Here is a 23,242-nt window from a genome sequence, read left to right on the forward strand (position 1 = left end):
AATTTCGTCTACGGACGGACGGACAAAGTGATTCCAGTATACCCTCCCCCCCCCCCAAACTTCGTTTGCGGGAGTATAAATATTGAGATAAAAACCAAGTTTAACAATTGGAGACCAACACCTTTAAGTTAAAGTATGGTGGATTCTACGAGTGGATACCATGCGGTATTCAATAGCGTCTGCAACCAAAGAAAAGCTTAAATTCATAAAACAGATCACAAACACATCGTAGAATGCTGCTGTAAATTTATTTGGTTGACCGGTTTCGACCTTAGACGGTCATCATCAGAACAAGTTGTGTGGATAAATTCACTACTGAAGTAAAAAATGTGGCTCACGTTACTATAAATACATATAGAATCCGCAGAGCGTTGCTATAAACAAAGTGATAATGGCGACTTAAAATAATATTGAGAGTAATAGTTTCAACATATTAGTGTATTATGCATCAGCTAATATAGAACAAGTGTTTGTATGAGCATGTGTTTTTACAAAGTTTCAAGATCTATAGAGTCTGTACAATACCTTTCTTGGATGTTTTCTTAGGACATATGAGGGATTAAAGGAAACCTTGGACACAAGAAAGTTATGATTTACGTTTAAGTAACATTTAGTGTCAGTTTGAAATTTTGTAGATTTCATCAAGATTTTGACACATATTTATTAAACAGGGAAAATAATACTGACTCTTTAAGTAAATTTTAAATAATTTATTATCAATTTTGTATGCATGTTTCAATTGGGCTAATGTAGAATTCAATTCGTGCTTATGTATTTTGATATGTTTATAGCTGTACCTGAATTACTTTGGTATCTTATATATTCACAGATTCCAATTCTGCCTCAGTATCCCCCTTCTACAAAAATTGGTACACAATAATTAAAACACAAAATTGGTACACAATAACTAACACACACACATACTTTAATACTTTACATCAGCCTGAATTAAGAGGTCCTGACTTAATCCAGCCTTTGGAGTACCACATGATAAAATATCAGCAATCAACTTTCATATCATGATATTCATCCCTTGATCTAATGAGAAATGGCTTAAAAATCATAGAACTTCCAGTTTGTTCACATACAGAGCATATGTTTTACAACTTTAAGAGATCATTGAATGTCACATTCTGAGTACCAGAACGGTACTCATAATGTTACACCCAGAACGGTACTCATAATGTTACATTAAGTCACATTGTGTAAAGTTCAAGATCCGCAGGAAAAACATAGGGAGATTCAGTTACCGTAGTCAGTAGAAGTCATCGTTCAAGCCTTTAAAAATTATTAAGCCTTTGCGTTTTCATGAGACAAAACGAGAAGCTGTCACTTACCCAACCGACAAAAAATGAGCAAATTTTGAAGAGGTCCTTACCCAACTTTTGTCACACTACTGGACGGAAAAAGTACTGAGTATGTCATTTTTTACTGACAATTTCTGATAATTACTGCCATTTACTGTCGTTTTTACTGTGGGTACTGCGAATTACTGTCGTTTTTACTGTGGGTACTGCGAATTACTGTCAGTAATTCGCAGTACCCACAGTAAAAACGACAGTAAATGGCAGTAATTCGCAGTAACCACAGTACGATTGCAGTAATTATATCAGAAATTGTCAGTAAAAAATGACATCCGTCCAGTAGTGTCATATAATGGGTGAGTCGTTTCATATTTGTGCAATAAATTTCAACATTTGTGACAGATCACAATTAAATGAATAACGTTTTTACTCAATATCTCAACATTCGAGTCTTTATTCTCTGAAAAGAATTTTTAGCAACAGCCAACTGTTGTCGCCATTTTTTTTAATCTGTGCGGTACGAAATAAGGATTCTCTAATTAAGGAATCTTGGAACACATGACTGGCAATAGCTCCCCGTACGAACCATTCCAACGATTAACCTAGAGACATACCATACGAACAACCTAGTACTGGATACTATTTGAACGAATAGCTGTAATACCGTATTAGTAACGGAAATATAAGGGAGGATAAAGATTATTACCATTAAGTAATAAACAATTATTTGTAATGGGATTATAAAGAAGAGCTGTGTGCAATTAAACAAAAACCTTTTGAAAATCTCCTAAACTGTCAGTCTAAACGCGCTAAGAACACAGAATGACCACCACATGTGCTTGAGAACAGGACCCCCCCCCCCCCCCCCTCCCCCGAGCCTCTTGTGATTAATTTGGGTCAATCTTTCTTTTATGACACATTTCTGGTCCATTCTATGTCATAAATCTGAAAATTAAACGCAATAACCTTTCATTTAAAATCCCCGCATCTATATCCATTTAGTAGATTAAACATGAAGTTGGTATCCAACTGATTTTAAAATATATTGTTCATTATATCTCATCATGTGAATGCTGCTTACCAAATTCGAAATCACTGGGTACAGTAAGTAATGGAAACTAATTGTGGATGGAAGGACACGAATAAGTGGACAAATCCAGTATATCCCCTGATCTTTGAGCGGGACATAACATATGTCAAAGAAATTTACACTTGAATCCATATGTCCCTGCAAAATTAATGGGCAAGTCATAGAAAATACAATAGCAAATGCTTCTTTTACTTTATTATTCGTTCGGGGGTGGGGGGGGGTATATAGGAATCACCCTGTCCGTCTGTCTCCAGATTCGTGTCCGGGCCATAATTTCTTTGTTCTTTGACATAGGCATACCATATTTGGCACACAGGTGGATCACCATGAGACGATGTGTCGGGTACCTTCATGACCTATATCTTAAGATCAAAATTAATTATAGGGTTTTGACATAGTCATTCCTCAAGACATGGGTGTATCACCATGAGACTATGTGTCATGTACATTCATGACCTAAAGCTGAAGAAGCAGAATCAAGATTTGCTAAACCTCTTCCAGAAGAAGAAACAAAACAGAATTTTTAGACCGAATTGCCAAGAAAACCAGGTCTAACAACAAATGGACAGTTTGCCTGTGGAATGATTGGGTAAATTACCGATTATCACGCGCGGAAACTTACATCGAGCCCTATCCGTTACCACTCGATTTAAAAACAGTGGATTCACCTATACTTAATTTTTGGATGAGCAAATTTATTGTAGAAATTAGAAGGAAGGATTCGACGCCGTATCCCCCGAACACTTTAACACAGATTGCAGCCGGGATTCAGCGATTTTTACGGGACGAAGTAGGACGCCCATTCCAGGACGGTTGTTAAAACTGTCAACATTTATAAATATAATGTTAATAAAAGCACATTTTACAAATGAAAGCCCGGCTTGAAATAAAAAAACAAACATGACGAACAAGTGAAGAATGCTCTTGCAAAACCAAAGACCTCAGAGACAGAGCTTTTGCATTGATGAAGAAAGAGGGTATTTTCATAGGGAATTGCTAAAATCTGGAGATTTTGATATGACAAAGTTGAATAGAGAGAGAACCTAAGGTAAGCAGATCTGAAAATGTGTTCAATTTGTAAGGGATTTTTCAAAGCCTCCGTGATTTACAAGCATAAAGAAACTTGTTTGGCAGCTGAAGGATCAACAGACATGCCGGTGTCTTTATCTATTAGAAACTTAGTTCTTGATGGCAGTAATTTTTAAGAAGAATATAGAATGGAAATTTTGGAATGCTTCAGAGAATCAATGGCAACTTGAGAATTTGAAAGGCAACTGCAAGAAAGTGGGGGAAAAAGATTGTCCTTAAATTCAAAATTAAGAAGACTGGCACATCTCTTTATTCAATTCAAAAAAAGTGTTGGAAGAAAACAGATTTGTACAGAAAAATTGCAGCGATATGTTTCATATGGATCATTACGAAGAATTAAAACTAGCAATCGGAAACATGACAAGGGATGAAGAAACTGGCAAAATAAAAAATGGATTAAAATTGACTCTGAACTATTTGGTTAAAGATGTGTGCGATTCCATGCATGTTTTCTACCTGAAGAAAAAAGCAAACCAAAAGGCAGCTGATATTGGAAACTATATGTTCGTCGCAAGTCTTGGTCATCTTTTTTTTAAAAAAAATGCTGAGGAATCAGTTATTACAAAAAGGCTAACAGAACTTAGGACACCCGTCAGACTCACTAGTCAATCGGTTATCATCAGAATTAGAGACTACACCAAGAATATTACTCATCGGGGGATGGATATTGGTGGTTGGATAATGCAGATTTGTGCAAGTTAAGGGCTGCACAATGACTCAATAATTATAGCGTGCCCAACACCAGCTTGAATGTTCTTGTACAGACCAGCTTGAATGTTCTTGTACAGACTGTCAGCAACAATTATTCAAAAGAACCCGCAAGTGATTACAGCGTGCCCAGCGCCAGCTTGAATGTTCCTGTACGGACTGTCAGCAACAACAACTCAATAGAACCCACCAGTAATTACAGCGTGTCCGACACCAGCTTATCTCTCAGTCCCTGAAGAGCTTCGTTATGTATGCTTGGAAAATCCCTGGGGCACCTGGGAGTCCAAAGGAGTCACACACGATGTGTACTTCCGACATTCCTCCTTCACAAACCCTTGATGGTAGGCTTTACTTTGACGAGGAGCGAAAACCACTGACTTCCTCCTAGGGAACCAAGAGCATCTTGGACTCGTGGAATTGGGTGCTGGTTCTGTACAGGTTTTGCATTCAACTTTCGAAAGTCGACACATAAACGGAGCGATCTATCTTTCTTTCTCACGCAAGCAATTGGGCTAGAGTATGGTGAAGTTGATCGTCGAATTATATTTTGTATTAAGTTGGAAATATAATCATTGACTTCCTGATAAAGAGGTCTAGGGACAGTCATGTAAGAACTATGTACTGGTTCTTTATCCAACAGCTCTAGTCCTAACTGTAAATCAATAGCACAACCAATATCGTCATCATCATGTGTAAATGCTTTACATTCCTCCCTTAATAAACTCTTCACCTTCATTCTCTGTTCTGGGATGAGAGAGGAATTTGTAAGGTCCACAGGTGGATCCCACTTCTCATTGATTTCAGTACTCACTTTACTCACGACAGCCTGAACACCATCTGGTCCTGGAGTTCCAAAGTGAATCGACGAACAAATTCTTTCAACACACCCTAACAATGAACCTTTAGGCAAGACAGAGTCAGTATTGGATTGATTGCACAACAACACTTTTACATGTCCAGAGCGATTTGGTTTCACATCAATGAGCATCTCGGGTGATGTTATTCCTGATGGATCCAAATCATTAGATGGAATGTAGATAGCATGTGTAAACTGCTGAAGTTGTCTGCTCTTGAATGGTACTTTGACGATTACCGATGACTGTTTTGGCACAAGAACACTCCTACGTCCCACATTGACCACTCCAAATGCCCCATCTTCAGGGTTTTTCAGCTATGCCTCATCAGCTGAAGGGATAGTACATCTTAACAATTCAACTGCATCACTACTATAAACAGTTTCTAACAAGTGTTGAATAACATTATACCCACTACATTTGTGACAAGGAAAGGCACCTGCACTGCATTACACCTTTCTGACAATTTCAAAGTAACAGAACACCTTCAATAGGTATATCTGACCCAGAAGCAAATGCTAAAGAAAAATCCTTTGACTGTAAACATTCTTCAAAATTCTTTATATTGGCATACAATTCTGGAAAATGATTCACGATCCATGACTTATTCAAAAGGGAAACCTGGGCCCCTGTATCCCATAATGCTTTTACAGTTTTCTCATTCAAAAATATACAAACATTACATGGCTTCCTAACAAGTTTCATTTGATTTGGCCCAACATTATGTACTTCACCTTTGATTTCATTCACAAAAAATTTTGAATTTTTTTTAGTTTGACAAGGATAAAAAAAATTTGAGCTCATGTATTGGACAGCATTACAAAATTCTACGGCTGAGGAAACAAACCTCGGATGTTAGAATTCTCGCCACTTTCTCGTTCAACCCTATATTTAGATCGGTAAGACGTACGAAAATTCGCTCCAGAAAATACCCTCTGAAATCCACATATATGCTGCTAATGTGTTTGATTTTGTCTAAGTGGGAATGAAACCCCCCAAATGGATTGCAATATTTCTCTTTGACTTCAGAAATGACCTTTCATTAAAAGTGTTTTATAGATGTGTAAAATGGAAATTGAAAGAAAAAAATAACACTGAAAGAGGTTAGTTATGTGCTATATATAAATGCTTAGTGCACCAACGTCACTTCCGGAGTAAACACAGCTGTTTACAGTTTCTATGGCAGACTTCTCCCCCTTGTCAATCATAGTAAATTCAAATCTAAAACAAGGTCTGCTTTAATTTTTTTTAATGGTAAATACTCTGTAAAAACAGTTTGTATGTAATCAAGCTGGGTACCAAAATCATTCTGAAATGGGGGGCTACTTCTACACCAAGTTACTCAGGGCACAGAGACCTGGGTTTCAAGATATTTCAAAATTTGCCTCTTAGCCCTGTAAGGTGTCAATTTTAAAGAAGCTATTGAATTTCCCATTGGCTCCCTTATATACCCAATGCCTGGCCTTTAAAAATTCTACTACGTTTCTCTCTCCCTCTCTCTGATTTAGACGGTAACTTCGTGAGGCGAACAACCTGTGAATCCGCCACTGACTTCATATTAAGTTTTACTGCACGTGCTCGCGTGATAAATTTCCCGCCAAATCCATTTCCACCATTGTACCCAAGAACAACAGACGTGAAGAATGCTGCGGGTGAAAATGTACGTTATTTCAGAAGGGGTTCTTAGAAAGAGTGATAGCGGATCATTTCTAACGACCCTTGCATACACTGAAGACAAAAAGATTAAACAGATCCAATATCCGCCTGAGGGTTTCAGGATAGAGAAAGCCAAATTCTACCTCTGCACAGGTGCGATTACATGAGGAACTGGAGAGAATACCGGTACGCTTAACAGCGTCATCAAACTTAAGTGCATCATGTCATTGTGACTGTTAAATAAAATATCATTTCATTCTATTTCCTTGAATTACTTTAACAATACAGTCGCGGATCTAGAAGGGGGTTACATGAGTCGTAACCCTTCCACCTTTTCCCAGGGATAGACATAGGTGTTTTTTTTTTTTTTATCTCACTTGCCCTTCGGGCAAGTCAACTCAACATTTCACTTGTCCGAATGGAAAACTTTATTGTCCGAACTGTTTACTCCAATACATTTATCAATTCGTAATTTTTATTATCGCTCTCTAGATAGAATATTCTATCGTTTAAGTGTCCCGAGGCACACTTGAATTAGCCTTATTCTAACCAGGATCAGCCCGACGTCAAACAGTGAATAGCTTCACCTAACATCATCACATCCTCTCGCTACATTTATCTAGTACATTCAGTATCGCAATTCACAATAGTAATTTATTGGGAGCCAGCATAAAATACGGGCACGCGATAGTAAATGACAACGCAACTCCAAAAGTTTCAACCATACAGTTTTGAAACTTTGCACAGAGATAACCTGCAGTAAGAGGAAAAAGCCTTTAAATTCTGGGTTCCTTGACCTTGGTGTTTGAGCTACTTTTCCTAACGTTTAACCTTTAAAGGTAAATATAACGTTTGTCATATTTAATTCTTTTTTAAAGGATGTTTTAATCGGTAACTAACTTGTAATACTGCAAGCATATGATAAAATAATAAGTACACTGTACAAACCACACCATGGTATCAACAACAGTCAACAGATCCTCTAGTTCATCCTCTTGAAAAATCTATATCCGCGCCTGATATTATGGTCGAGATCAATCAAACACATTTCAACACTTCTGTTTATCTTTTTTCTTTCTTTTTATTATTACTAATTTCTTTCTTCTTTCTTTGTTACTACAATGACATTTTTTAAAACAAACAGTACAGCAAAAACAATATGCGCATTTATTTCAGGCAATATCGAACTTGTGATTACATTTAAATATATTACTATATTTCTTTTACTAAACTTTAGTTTATCTTATGTATTGCAGATGCTGTGTTGACTGGAAATAGATAATATACGGAGTCCAAATTCAATGATGACCTTGCTAAATTCCTAAAGTACGCCCCAGAGCGAGTTGGAGGGGGGGGGGGGGGGGACGAAAGGAGAGGGAATGATATTATTCTTTGAAAAAAATAAAGTGAATTTTGATATGTAAAAAGGTGTCAAGTAAAACGTCAAATTATGCCAGCTACTAGTGAAAAATCATTTTGTATGTTGTACTAGGAACTATGGTAGAAAAAGGGCAAAAACATTAAGGGTAATATTATGCAAGGAGGAAGATGCCAACGAACTTTCAACCAAAATTCAAGTAAATTAAAACATTGAAATAAACGTCGATAGCTCACTACACTAAAGCTTCTAATCTGTGTGACACTACGTCACAAGATGGGAATATAAATGTTGTGTGAAAGTTAATGTATCAATCGATTTGTTTGTCTATCATCGTAGCTCAGTGGTGCATAGGGCTGGTGAACCGCAGATCTCGAGTTCAAAACCCTAGAGTATTTTATTCATATGTGTTGAAATAAATTATGTATGAAAATGATGTTTTTATCTAAACTTGTATATTTTTTTTCCAGATTTGGCATATATACTTATTGTATATCATCATATCTTTTATAATCAAATTAATTCGTACTGATTTGAGAAACTATTTTTGGGTGCAGTGAGCCACGGAATCTCTAGACAACTGCAGCGGTTTTATTACATTAACATGAGAAAAAGGACCTATTAAATGAATGTACTCCACAGGTATTTAAAAACAAGGTCGAAACGACTAAAGCCGAAGCAATTGAGTTGACTAATGCAAAATATATTTTCTCATAGATACCACTCATTGAATACTTATTACGTATAGTAAATGATATTTGTTTAGCCAGGTAAGGGTTTCAGGAAATCTGTTGCGTGTAAGTATAAGTTAGAGTATATTAAGTGAAATCTTAATGGATAAGAAGGGGCGGAGCGAACGTTAGTGAGCGAGCCCCTTCTTATCCAATAAGATTTCACTTAATATACTCTAACTGGCTTAGAATGTAACATAGTTTTTCATTGGCTGGGAACGATAGGCGCAATTTGACGTCATATAACGTGTATCAGAAGTACGTTACAATGGCCGGAACATTCAGTGTTGGTCTGGAAGATTTCCTCAGCGATGAGAAAGAAAACATTACTTTGTCTCAGTTGTTGGACATTCCTACACAACAGCTCGTTGTAGAAGAAGTTAAGCCGCCCGCAAATAATCGATTTGCAACGCCTGTGACAGGAAATGAAATTAAAGTACAGCAAGAGCAGGCTATTCCAAAGAAAACGCGGGAGGCCAACCACTGGTCGTATGGTGTATGGACTGCATGGGTTAGATACCGTAATACAAGACCAGAGACAACTTTAGAATCCGGTGGCTCTAATATTCCGGAGGACATATGTCAGTTGAGTAATGAAAGTTTGAATTTTTGGCTTCAGCGTTTCGTCGTTGAAATTCGCAGACAGGATGGGACTAATTACCCCCCTAATACGCTTACTCAGATTCTATCTGGATTACAGAGATATTTGCGCAACAATTGTACAGGTAGGATTATTAATTTTTTCAAAGATAATGACTTGGATTTTGTCGAACTGAGAAGAACATTAGATGGCCGAATGAAGTATTTAACAAGTCAAGGAATAGGGATTGAAAAGAAACGTTGTGATCCGGTCACTGTAAAAGACGAAATCAAAATGTGGGATACCGGTGTGTTTTCGCTCGATACCGCTTCAGGACTGAGTAATGCCGTATTTTTCTACAATGGTAAGACTTTTGGATTTCGCGGGATGGAACAACGCAAAAGCTGTGCTGCCGAGCAGTTTGAAATTGGATTTGACCATGAGAACGATCGTAAGTACGTTAAATACACCCCGCGTGTGACCAAAAACGTTCAAGGAGGTTTAAAGCATCGAAAAATTGAGATAAAACCTATCATTCAATATGATGATCCAGAAAATCCACGCTGCCTTGTAAAGATTTACGAGAAGTATCTATCTTTGATTCCTCGAACAGGACACCTCTACCGGAAGCCGTTAGAAACTGTATCTTCATATGGTCCAAAATTTGGTGCTAATGCTATACCGATCAACCAGATGTCTCAAATGTTTAAACGGTTCTATGCAGAAGCAGGTATTGACACTGCCGGAAGAAATATTTCGAACCATTCGGGACGTGTAACCTGTTGTACTCGACTTTACAACGAAGGATTTTCCGACAAAGCTGTGACAAGTCGTAGTAGTCATCGCAGTAATGCCGTACATACTTATCAGAGGGAGCAGTTTAAGATTCTCAATGACATAAGTAACACTCTAGGAGCTCCGGCTCCTATTTCGACTCCTACTACGACTTCTACTACTGTGAAGTGCGAATCAAACATGGAAAAAGGTGCTATTATTAACCCACCCGCGGTTAATTGTGAAACCTCGAAACAAGTTGGAATCCAGGCTTCGACAGGAATCTTGAAAATAGAAGTGCCAGAAAATGTCGGTAAAATCATCATAGTTAAAGGTGAAAAGAAGTTGGATTTGGAAATTTAAATACTGACAATTTTTCCTCTTTTTTATGTTTTTTAAGAGAAGAGGGGGGGGGGGAGGTGTCAGACTGTTCTCTCATTTAATCGATGTCTAAATAAGCCATTTTGTTGTAATTTTTTTTTTTTTTTTGTCAATGTAATAAAGTTGTCTGAAACATTTACAATGTCATAAAATTTATTTTCAAATAGCCAATCACAGTCAGTCACGTGATATCTCTCTGTTGGGAATTCTTAATGAATAAGTGAGCCACTTAATGAACAACTTCTTGAAATCTGATTGGTCGACAAACTAGGTTATATTCTAAATAACGTATCCGCAAGTTTGTCCCTCTTATTCACGAAATATTATACGATCGATGTAATTCGCCCACTTCTTGTGGTAAAATGATAGTTCGTACGTAATATTGTCGATGGTCCAAGATTTAGTATGAAGAGTGTAATGGTTTTACAATATTTCTCATAATATATCTTATGATACAGGACATTAGAATCTGAATCGCTAAGCACACTAATACACCTTACGATAGTAATATATACGCCATGATAGGAGGTATATTGACCTTCCACAATGGTAAGATGTTCTCTGCACGTGACCAGGTATTGACGGCAATATACATTGTAACTACGAGTAACAGGAGACTGATGGTACAATGTTTCTTGTCATACAAACCTGAACGTGGAGTACGCGGAGTCTGCTCTGACGTGTGTGAATTACCCCGTCATGATGAATTACAAAGGCTCATAGCGGTAAAAGAGACAGTGATTATGATAAGACCAAAGAACTAAATGTTGTGTATTTACTGTACATCTATATTATATGCCAAATACACTTCCTTCAAATACATGAAGCAATATTAAGGAAACCCGGGAAAATGTCACATTTCTAGCTATTCTCTACCAGAGGTCTGTGCGCTACTCGCACTACATCTCTGTGAACAGCTTTTTACGAAAATCTTGTAAAAGTTTCTAGTATCCAACATTTATATGTAGGACTAAATGTTTAGTCATATTATGAAATACTCTTGGTGTAATTAAATGGATGCCTACTGTATATTGCTAAAATCCTTCAGAGTGAATACCAGTATTTGATCATGACCCTAGATCAACAAACGTTAAGAGGATTGATTCAAATGAAACACTGAAGAACAAGGCGTAACATGATGTATTTCGTTCATCTTCTACGTTGTTGGAAAGTATGTGAGAATAGTCGCACATCCGAAAGACTACGTTACATGACGGTTGATTATGAAGAACACGGAAAGTTATTAACCATCAAAACTGTGTAACTTTATCGACCATCAAAAAGTGTTTGGGGGAAAATAAAAGTGCAACTGGTGTTAGTTTTTGTACGTTTCTCAATCATTGTGATAAACAGCATCTTTTCAAAAGATGTGGAGGGCCCTTAAAAGGGCCGGGGCTATTAAAGCCCTCACACTGTCTGGCTTGGGATTGTTTACCCCCTTACTGCCTGGTTAGTAGTATAACCCGGCTCGATGTGTGGTTCAACTGAGTGCACTTTTGAGGTCAAAAGGTCAAGTTTTAGGACGCACTGGAGAGCGGCCGAGGTAGGGCGTTGCTAAGGCGGGGCGTGCCTAGCGCGTGCTGTGCAGGGCTAGGTTGGTATGAACTAGAGCGGAGATAGGAGCGGGTGTTATGACGCAACAATGGGTCGATAGTGCTATGACGCAACAATGGGTCGATAGTGGTATGACGCAACAATGGGGTAGAATCGACAACACTAAAGTCGAGATCGCTATGACGACGAGGTCTGAGCCGTGTGTGTGAATCCTTTAAAATCCACAATGAATAATAAACGCATGATGTGAAGTTTACACATTTATTAAATAAACAATTTAATTAATTTAGAGTGTTATTGGCGTTGTGGAAAAACCTGCTTTTCTATGACGTCACAATAAGTATATAAACGCAATACACAATTCGCGTTGTCACTTTCATCACCATGTCTGAGCGAATACCCAACGACTTACGGAATAGCAGAAATGGGCTCCCAACCAATTATATTGAACAGCGATTGAGATTTTTAGAGGAACAACTACACATACAGCGAGAGCGTGAATTAGAACTCCGCAGAGAAAACTGGCAACGAGTGAGATTTTTACAGCGGGGAGGGGGATAGCCAGAGAAAAACGCCAGTTAGTGTCGGAATATTATCGAATCAAGCTCGACAGAGGCCGCCATTCCAGGAAATTTAAAGTGAAACAAAATGTGTACAACGTTACTTTCAAAGAGCTTCCAGATTCTTCCTTTATTCGGCGATTATTCAAAAATATGCTCAAAAATGTGAAACGGGAAATGCAGTGTAACCCCAATGATTATGTACGGCTCAACATTCGACACCCGTCTTTGGATTCCGAGATTTGGGTTGAATTTACCCAGTCTAAAAACCTCAACGAGGAGAAAATTTTAAACAAAATAGAAGCCGTACAGCAATCTAAAAAAGAGTTCCTGATGACAGACGGAGCCACACAGTTAGATTTTTTTCATGTCAAATATCCTCAAGGGAGTGGCGGCGGTATGAAGAAAAAGCATCTACAAGTCGATAAAAAGAAATTTAAGATCTCCAAGAGAGCTATCGTTCGTATTAACAACCCCGAGGATTTCCTGTGTCTACCCCGAGCTATTGCCGTGGCACAGTTACACAGTCAAAAACCTGAGGTTCCGGACCCCGAATGGGAGAAAAAATGGTTAAAGATGAGAAAAGGGGATACACAAGCTCTCGACCAGAAACGACAGGCCTTAGCGCTCATGGAACTCGCCGGGTGTGCAAACGACCAACCGTGTGGGCCTCAGGAATGGGAGAAATTACATCAGGTCTTGGCTCCCGAGTATCGCTTGAAAATATTTAATTTTAAGACAAACACGCAGCGATTACGATTAGACCCCATCTACAGAGGTCAGGGGAGGGAGAAATGTTTGAACATCCTGATGGATAACGAACATTACGATACCATAACATCGATGCCGGGAGTGACGGAAAACACATATTATTGTGATTACTGTGATGTTGGATATAGCCACATCGAAGAGCACCGTACCGTCTGCCCTCACCGCTGTTCGTTTTGTTTAGCCGATTCTCCCTGTACCCCGGACGGCACCCGCACGGAATGTGCTCATTGTAAGGGATTTTTTTAGAAATGCTGCGTGTTACCAGACCCACTTGAAACCTTACAGTAGCAATACCGCGACAACCGTGTGTAATTTAATGGGACGTTGCGACCAGTGTCAGAAATGGATGTCTAAGCAATTATTAAAGGGACACGCGTGCGGGGGAAAAACACAATGCCGCATCTGCAAGAAACTCGTCACCACCCCACATCTCTGCTTCGTTCAACAGAAACCCAAGCCCAAACGCAAGAAGGATTTGAAAATGTACATTTATTTCGATTTTGAATGTACCCAGGAAAACGGAATTCACACCCCTAATCTCTGTGTGGCCGAACGCGTGTGTCAACATTGCGACAGTTTAGACATTGACACGCGCTGTGATCAGTGTCATGCGTTTGGATCGCAACGCCGCTTCGTATTTCAAGGCCCCGACACCTTAAAACAGTTTATGGACTGGCTGTTACAATCCGAGACGGACGAGAAGGGTAATGTGAGCTTCAAACACGATGAAACGACCGTCATTGCGCACAATTTCAAGGGATACGATGGGCAGTTCATCTTGAACTATCTAGTGCATACGGCCTGTATCAAACCCGCAGTCATCCTCAACGGCAGTAAAATCTTGTGCATGGGAGTGTTCGGCTTGAGATTCATCGATTCATACAATTTCCTCCCCTTTGCCCTCGCCAAGATGCCCTCTGCGTTTGGATTAACAGAACTGAAAAAAGGTTATTTCCCCCACTTTTTTAACACGGAACAGAACCAGAATTACGTGGGGCCTTATCCCGATGCTCACTACTACAATCCTGACGACATGTCGATCGCTAATCGTGCAGCCTTCTATACCTGGTACACTCAACAGGCCGGGAAAGTGTTCGATTTCCAGAAGGAATTCCTGGCTTACTGTATCTCGGATGTGGATATTTTACGCCGTTGTTGTGCGCAATTTAAGGCGACACTCTACGGACTCGTCCGCGTCGACCCGTTTCAGTAATCCATCACTTTTGCTAGCACGGCTAATTTAGCGTATCGCCGAGGATTCATGGCACAGGACACCATAGCCATCATCCCCAATATGGGATATCAACCGTCGCGCCGCTACTCGGCCAAGGCCTGTCGCTGGCTCACCTCCCTGAACCGCAACATACGTCATGCTAAGAACGGGGGCGAAATTACCATAGGACCCTATTCGGTGGACGGCTACGAGGAGGAATCCCGCACCGTGTACGAATTTTACGGCTGCTACTGGCACGGGTGTCCCACCTGTTATCCGAATCTGTTGACGGAAACCCACCCCCATCGAGTCCAGCAGACGTATCAAACCCTATACGAGCAAACCTTGAAACGCGCCGCCGCCTTAGAGCAACAAGGATATACCGTCGTGAGCATCTGGGAACACGAGTTTGATCGACAAGTGAAAAACAATCCAGAGTTACAAACATTACTACGAGACCTCGATATTCAGGACCCCTTAAATCCCCGCGATGCCTTATACGGAGGTCGTACCAATGCTACTCGCCTGTATTGCGAGGAGGGAGACATGCGATACGTTGATGTGTGTTCTCTGTATCCTTACGTGTTGAAATACAGAACGTTTCCCATCGATCATCCTCAAGTCATCACCAGCGATTTCAAGAATGTGAGAGAGTACTTTGGTCTCATTCGTTGTCGTGTCTTACCCTATAAGACGGGAGGAAAATTACTTTTCCCCTTATGCCGAACCTGCGCCGAACATCGCAACTTAGGACCCGACGATCGATGCAGTCACAGCGATTCAGAACGCAGTCTGACTGGCACCTGGGTGACCGTAGAAGTACACAAAGCTCTAGATCTCGGTTATCGGCTCGACCGCATCTATGAAGTCTGGCATTTTGAAAAGACCAGTCAGGACTTGTTTCGATCTTACATCGATACTTTTTTAAAAATTAAACAAGAAGCTTCCGGATTCCCCGATGAATGTCAAACGAGCGAACAAAAACAAGACTACATCGATGAGATCCGGCGCCGGGAAGGCATCTTCATGAATCTAATAGACATCGAGAAAAACCCCGTACGTAGAACCATTGCTAAACTCTTTTTAAATTGTCTCTGGGGAAAATTTGCACAACGATTACAACTACCACAAACACAGTATTTAACCGAAGAAGAAGAATTACAGAAAAAATTACAAGATGCCACTCTAGAAATCAAAGGAGTCGAGCTGCTGGAAAATCGAGATCATCCGGAAACTGACATGATGCTGATCAATTATCAGGAGAAAGAAGAATTCCTAGAAGACTGTCCTTTTGGAAACGTAGTGCTGGCTTGTTTTACCACCGCGCATGCTCGTTTACATCTCTACGAGACGTTAGAACCTTTGGGGGAACGCGTCCTCTATTTTGATACGGATAGTATTATCTATCAACATGACGAGACCCAATTTAACCCTACCATTGTCAACAGTTTAGGCGGCTGGACCGATGAATTGAGTGGAGATCGTATCATCAAGTACATGTCGGGAGGCCCTAAAAATTATGCATACGAGACCCAGGGGGGAAAATCAATGTGCAAAGTTAAAGGACTGACGCTCAATTATCGCGCTTCTAAGATCGTCTCACTCGCTACCTTAGAAAAAATGTTAAAAGGAGAAGAAGAAGAAGTCAATGTGCGTTATCCTCACTACATTCAGAGAACGCGCCAGCACGATGTTCGCACCATCCCCTTAGTAAAGAAATACCGCGTAGTGTACGACAAGCGACAGCGGGTTCACCATTACAACACGCTTCCTTATGGATATTAGGTATAAAAAAGGAAACGCGTCTTGAGAAAAACATCAGTCTGCAAAATGAGTAAATACGGATCACTACAGAATCCTTCAGTGCCTTCCTATGGTGAATTATCGGCTCGTCTAGCGTCATTTCATACAGCCCCCGATATTCTGTTGAACTTATTACCTAACATTGCAGAAGCCGGATTCTTTTACAAAGAAATGGATGATCATGTGCGTTGTTTTCATTGCACATTGTCTCTCAAACATTGGGAACCCGGGGACGATCCTTGGATAGAACATGCCTATTGGAGCCCTCATTGTGCTTACGTGTTGTGCAATAAAAGTGTCAAATGGGTACGACAAGCCTTCAATGCCTATGCCCGCGCTAAAGACAGTGATCGCGATTGGGGAGACTTACCCTTAGACGGGGCAGGGAATCCAATGTGTACCCAGAAATGTCACATTTGTTTAGAACGAGACTTGAGAATTGCTTTTTTACCTTGTGGTCATTTATGTATGTGTGCTTCAGGACTTAGAACATGTCCTATTTGTAGAGATTCTTTTGTAGAAACGGTTCGTATTTTTACTTGTTAATAAATATGTATGATCCCATGAACTTGTGTCATTTATCAAGATGTATGCCTACGAGACACTGGCCCCGTTTCAATTGAAACATGAATTTACTATGGTGGTGGCGGGTCCCTCTAAATCGGGCAAAACGGAATTTGTGAAGCAACTGGTACAAAATACGCAGTGGATATCACCACCCCCAGAAAAAATAGTCTGGTGTTATCGAGAATGGCAACCGGCTTACGAATCATTACAAAAAGCTGTAACATTCGTTCACAACATTCCTCAAGACGATGAGAAATTAGTCGCCGATCTCACTACTCGCCATTTACTCATTTTTGATATGATGGGCGGTAAAGCCATAGAATCTATTGTAGATTGGTTTACGCGCAAAGCGCATCATCGTAATACCAGTGTTATATATATCACGCAAAATCTATTTGATCGCGCCGTGCAACATCGTACTATCAGTCTGAATGCCCACTATCTCGTGTTGTTTAAAAATCCTAGAAATAAATCTCAGATTGGGGTATTAAGTCGTCAATTACAAATGCCTCATTTATTACCCGCGTATGATGAAGCCACCAGTATTCCTCACGGGTATTTACTAGTCGATTTAAGTCCTCAGACCCCCGAGGATTTAAGATTAAGAAGTCAACTCTTTTCTACCTTAGCGGTGCACATGCCACCGAGAGTATAAATATCATTATGAATGACTATTCATTTCATTTCACAAACAACTTTCATCATGGGTAGACCTACAGCCAAGAGTAAATTAGTGAAAACGTTACGACGTTTACAGCGGGAACGGGATCCCATTCAACGAGCCCATCTCATTGAATTAGGCCGTAAAGCTTTACTCAACTGGTTTGCCATGGGCGCTAAAAATTTATTACGAGGAGTCTTACCCGTGAATAAACTCACGGGACGTTTCATTCAAGCACATCGTCACGACTTGAATGTCATTGCCAATAAGAATGCGAATGAAGAAGATCGTAAAAAAGCCATTTTGAAACGGGGTGGAGCCGGATTCTTAGGAGGGACCATCATTCGTCATTTGTTCAAATGGGAAATGGGGCAAAAACGTAAAAGACCCCCGTAGTGTGGCGAGAGTCGTGAAGCAAAAGAAAACACGTGTGTTACCCCTTTCCCTCTTAGCCTTAGCTAAGAAAAGAAAAAAGAAAGTTCCGAAACTCATCATTCACCGGAAGACCCACGATCCTAAAACCAGTGTCCTGGCTCCTTATCTCTTACGCATGGCTAAATTTCCTAAGAAGAAGAAGACCCCTAAACTCATCGTGAAAATCCCTTTTTCGAAATATACGACACCTCAAAATACCCCACCCAGGAAAACGAAGACTTTAGCAGAACTGAAACAAGGATTAGCTGAAAAGAAAATGGAACGAGCCATGCGAGGACCCATAGGAACTTCCAGAACCACCGATACAGCCTTACCCAGTTTTGGTCAAGCCTTTGGGGGTATGACACATTTTACTCCCTTAACCACATCGACCCCTAAGCAGAAATACAAATGTCGATATTGTCCTCTGCAATACAATTTGAAAAGTAGCCGCGATCGTCATGAGGAGACCGTTCATCACGGGCGTTTCAATCCCCAGCACCCGAGCGCGTAACACTATAAAAAGCAGGGGGAATGTGCACAGACCTTCATTATTACACTATGGCTGATACGAAGAAGTGTGAATCCCGATTAAGACCTCATTTACCCCTCTTGCAAACCTTAGCGGCTCCTCATTATTCCTCCAAATTAAAGAGAGAGATCATCAAATATTGTTCCAATGACTGCATTCTAAAGATTTGTGAGATCGTGTACAATATATTAAAAGGGGTGATTCCTCTCACTCCCGCTCAGAAGCGACAACTTGGTCCGAAGAAGCACATCTTAAGACGCATGGTGCAGCCGCAACCCGTGAAAAAACGACGAGCGTTACTCAATCAGAAAAGGGGCTTGGCTTCATTCGTTTGTGGAATTAACAAAATTTGCAAATATCCCAATAGAAGATGAGTCGTAAAATGGTATTAGTACCCGAAGCCATGCTGAATGAGTTGAAGGGAAAATTACCCAAACCTCCCGAATTTCAATCGACCGTGGGGTTACGCAGTGAATTAGATGACATCGAACATCGAGATGATTTAACCGAGGGGGAAAAAGTAGCTTTGTATGGCCATCAACTTCATCGATATCGACAATATTTACAACAAGCACGACAACAGACTCCGTCTAAACCTTTACCACCGACACCACCTGTGGGAATACCAACGCCTGGAGGTGCCACAGCCGCAGATACCAATGCATTAGAAGATCAGATTATCAAAAATGTCAGTAAACCGAGTCAAAAGAAAGCGGGTTTATTACTCGATCATCTCAAGAAATCCAAAGTCTTAACTTGGAGTAAAGAAGGAGAAATCAGTTATAGAGGACATAAGGTCCCCGATTCCAATATCGTGGATTTAATCACCGAGTCCCAGAGACAAAAACCTTTAAAACATCGTGAACCCCCTGCAGGGTTACAGCAATTTGCCCAAGCTTTAAAAGAAACGAATGCCCCTAAAGGATATGTGACCAATCGTGATGTTATAAAAGCGATGGACAAGCCCGGAAAAATCAGTACTCCTAAACCTATAGATGAAGATGAGAGCGGATTTCAAGAAATCTCGGGTTTTGACCGATCTTTCTATGAAACTCCCAGACGAATGATGACCCCTAAAAATATCAGGGAGGCTGGTAAAAAGACATCACGTGAAATTGGAAAATGGTTAACGCTACCATGAAAAAATCTAGGAATCAGATCTTACAGCGACTTTATTACGACCCTAAGACAGGGTATGGAGGAGTACAGGCTTTATACCGTCAAGTGCGTAAATTAGGTCATAAGATTACTCTTGCTCAAATTCGAGAATGGTTCAAAGAACAGGATACGTATACCCTACATAAGCCCATACGTCGGAAATTTAAAAGACAACAGACGCGAGTGACGGATATAGATGAACAATGGCATTTAGATTTAGCCGACGTCTCGAACTTGAAGAAATACAATGATGGGTATACGTTTTTATTGTGTGCGATTGACGTGTTGTCGAAATATGCGTGGGTGGTGCCTTTAAAACAGAAAACGGGAAAAGAAATGATACGAGGCCTCAAATGGATATTTCGAGACGGACGTCGCCCCGTTCGCATTCAATCGGATCAAGGGAGAGAATTCACAAATAAAGAATTTCTGCAAGCCTTCAAATCCATTCATTTCTTTACGACGCGTAATGCCGAAACCAAAGCCAGTATCGTGGAGCGTTTTCAACGCACCCTGAAAGCACGTATGTGGCGATATTTTACACGTCATAAAACACGACGGTATGTGGATGTTTTACCCGATCTGGTACACGGTTACAATCACACGTATCATCGTAGTATTCAGAGAGCTCCTGCTCAAGTCAATGCCAAGAACGTCTTGAAAGTATGGAAAATCTTGTACGGAAAACAGAGACTATCATCGACCTCTTCATTACAAGCGGGAGATCGTGTACGGATCAGTAAAGCGAAACGTACATTTGAAAAAGGCTATTTACCGAATTGGACGACAGAATTGTTTACCATTTCCAGAAAAGTTCCAGGACGCAACGTATATCGAATTAAAGACGACCATGGAGAAGAATTAGAAGGAACGTTTTACGATAAAGAATTACAAGCAGTAATTAAAAAAGACGATGTCTACGAAGTGGAGGAGATCTTAGGGTATAAAAAGCGCCGCGTGGGAAAAAAAGTCATTTCAGAAGTCAAAGTGCGTTGGAAAGGATATCCCCCTAGTTTTGACTCATGGATTCCGCAAGCGGATCTCATTCTGCCATGACCGTCCAATGGAAATTCTTGGGTGAAAAAGTCCCTCGAGCAGAAATTGTGTATTTTGCACAATTATTCCTGTGTTTAACAATCATTATTACGTCGGTCGTAATGTTAGCCTTAGGCGATTCCAATCGTGATTTTTGGATGGTCACATTAAGTTCTAGCCTAGTCCACAAATGACGTTAGCGAGCCCGAGTATAAAACAGGAACGATCTTCTTCAGATTCACCAGTTCACCATGGCTAACACACAGTACGCATGGAAACAAGAGGGAAAGAAAACGGCATGGTTTGCGGATAAGAAGATGTGTTTGAGACATTGTAAACAACACAAAGTGTTAGATCAACCGGTGTACTTGTACAAACGTATACTGATACCTCACGGATGGTCAGCCTTTATCATGAAGACCAAGTATCAAGATTTTCGTTGGAAAGTGAAAGCCCATTGGGGATGTTTCGGACGACAACACGAATCGGAATGGACATTGATTGAGAGTCCTTGGTTTGACAATTCCAAGGACTGTCTCCGACATTTCAAAGACAGATTACAGGAGGGGTATGATGTGGCCGATTGCTGGGGAACCCGACACTATCTGATGATGCGCCGCCGTTTAGTCGAGAGAGGAACACTAGAGTTGGAAGACTCTTTTCTACAATCGTTGACTTGCGGTGGTGGTCGCGATCAAGAAGAATGACATGTAAAATTGTGTATTAACATTATGTTGTATGTTCAATAAAATATGAAAATGTTCATTGTGTTATGAGTATAAATAGAGAAGGAACGGAAACATGGTCATCATTTGAATCATCATGGCTCACCGAGAAGGGTTTTACATGACTCTCCTCGGTGATGGGTCTATGGAAGCTTTTTCAAATAATACGACTGCTCAATTTAAAACCTTATTACCACAAACCCTGGATTTAACGGACGGAGAATGGGAAGTAGGGCTAACCGAAATGATGTATACCAATGCCTTGAAAAACATTACAAAGGAAGAGGCTTATTTTGACATCCTTATACCTACAGCTTACGCCCAACAGATTAAAAATCCAGATACGTTTAAATGGGGGCGATTTACACTGACCAAAAAAAACACTCGATCCCTTTAAATCGTTGTGCTGTAGTGGTTGATTGGACCCATACGGATTGGGAGGATGTCATTCCACTCAATGCTATGATGACTATTTACCGAATTCACTTTAGACCTGGGGCTTACATTCATTCCACGGCTTTAATCGATGAAATCAATGAAGCCTTGCGCAGAACATTCGCAAAGATATGGAAAACAGCCGGCGATCCGCGAGAAGAGAATTCTATGAAATTAGTGTACTTCGAGAAATATGATCGAGTCATGTATCAGTTTCATGGTAGTATACTTAAAAAAACAGCCTTAGCCATCCGTTTTCCCACTGGCTTAGCTTACAAACTCGGAATAGGGAGTGAGAAACTCATCATTCCCAATGAACCCATGACTACGTGGTTGAACGTGACTTACTTAGCTAACCATACCATGGATTTGTACGAAAATCTGAAATCCATGTACGTGTATTGCGATGTGGTGGATCCACAGGTGGTGGGGTCCAACGAATTGAAATTATTAAGAGTGGTTCCTTGTACCTTTCATCAAGATGATAGACAACAAGCCAAATGGGAACCTATCCGAGCAGAATATTTGAAACTGAGTAAAAAACATTTCGATACCATCGATATTCACATCATGACCTCTCTGGGGACCCCCATGCCCTTTTTAAATGGAAGAACGATCGTGAAACTTCATTTCCGAAAAGTGTATTGAAGAGAAGAGTCGTGTGACGATGAAGTATCATCGCGGAGTCAGACGACAGAAAGGACACGGATTATTCACCATTCTCCTCCCTTTGATTGCTAGTGCCATAGCCGGGGCCGCCCCGAGGCAAAGGTATGAAAAGAAAAAAGAGGGGTCGCAAAAAGTATTAAAAGCGGGTAAGGCTCTGAAAGGGGTCAGTCTCGACAAAGATGCAGTATCAACGAGGTTTATTACACCAGCGGGGTCATGGGTGGGGTAGTCTCTTAAAAACAGTCGGTAAACTAGCGGCTCCCGTGATCGGTCAGGTCGTTGGAGGGTTACTGGGAGGGAGTCCCGCACCACAAACAGGCGATGGATATTTTGGAGATTGGTCCAAGAGTTTGGCTCGTGGGCTTGTTAACACGGCCGCTAAAGTCATCGGAGGATTTTCCTTGCCCAATATAATACCACCACCACAAGGGGGCAAAGGGAGGGCAGGTTTCGTCGATTTCCTCAAAAAGGTTAACCCCACGCAATGGGGAAAAGGTTTATTCACCGATTTGCTCAAATCGGGAGCTAAAAGTGCTTTATCAGCAGTCGCTAAAACGGGATTAGATGTCTTAGAAAATAAACGGTCTCTCAAAGATGCCA

General features: G+C 40.5%; 2 protein-coding genes across 2 annotated transcripts; both read left to right on the forward strand.

Moving 5' to 3' along the window:
• Positions 1–9,078: 9,078 nt before the first annotated feature.
• On the forward strand, positions 9,079–10,527 carry LOC125663327 (uncharacterized). The gene has a single exon (XM_048895619.2). The coding sequence runs from the start codon at positions 9,079–9,081 to the stop codon at positions 10,525–10,527; it is 1,449 nt and encodes a 482-aa protein (XP_048751576.2).
• Positions 10,528–14,691: 4,164 nt separating this feature from the next.
• Positions 14,692–16,428, forward strand: LOC130049658 (uncharacterized). The gene has a single exon (XM_056147541.1). It carries the CDS (start codon positions 14,692–14,694, stop codon positions 16,426–16,428), a length of 1,737 nt encoding a protein of 578 aa, XP_056003516.1.
• Positions 16,429–23,242: the final 6,814 nt, after the last annotated feature.

The sequence above is a fragment of the Ostrea edulis genome, chromosome 8 (genome assembly GCF_947568905.1).
Source record: "Ostrea edulis chromosome 8, xbOstEdul1.1, whole genome shotgun sequence".
NCBI classification, from domain to species: domain Eukaryota; kingdom Metazoa; phylum Mollusca; class Bivalvia; order Ostreida; family Ostreidae; genus Ostrea; species Ostrea edulis.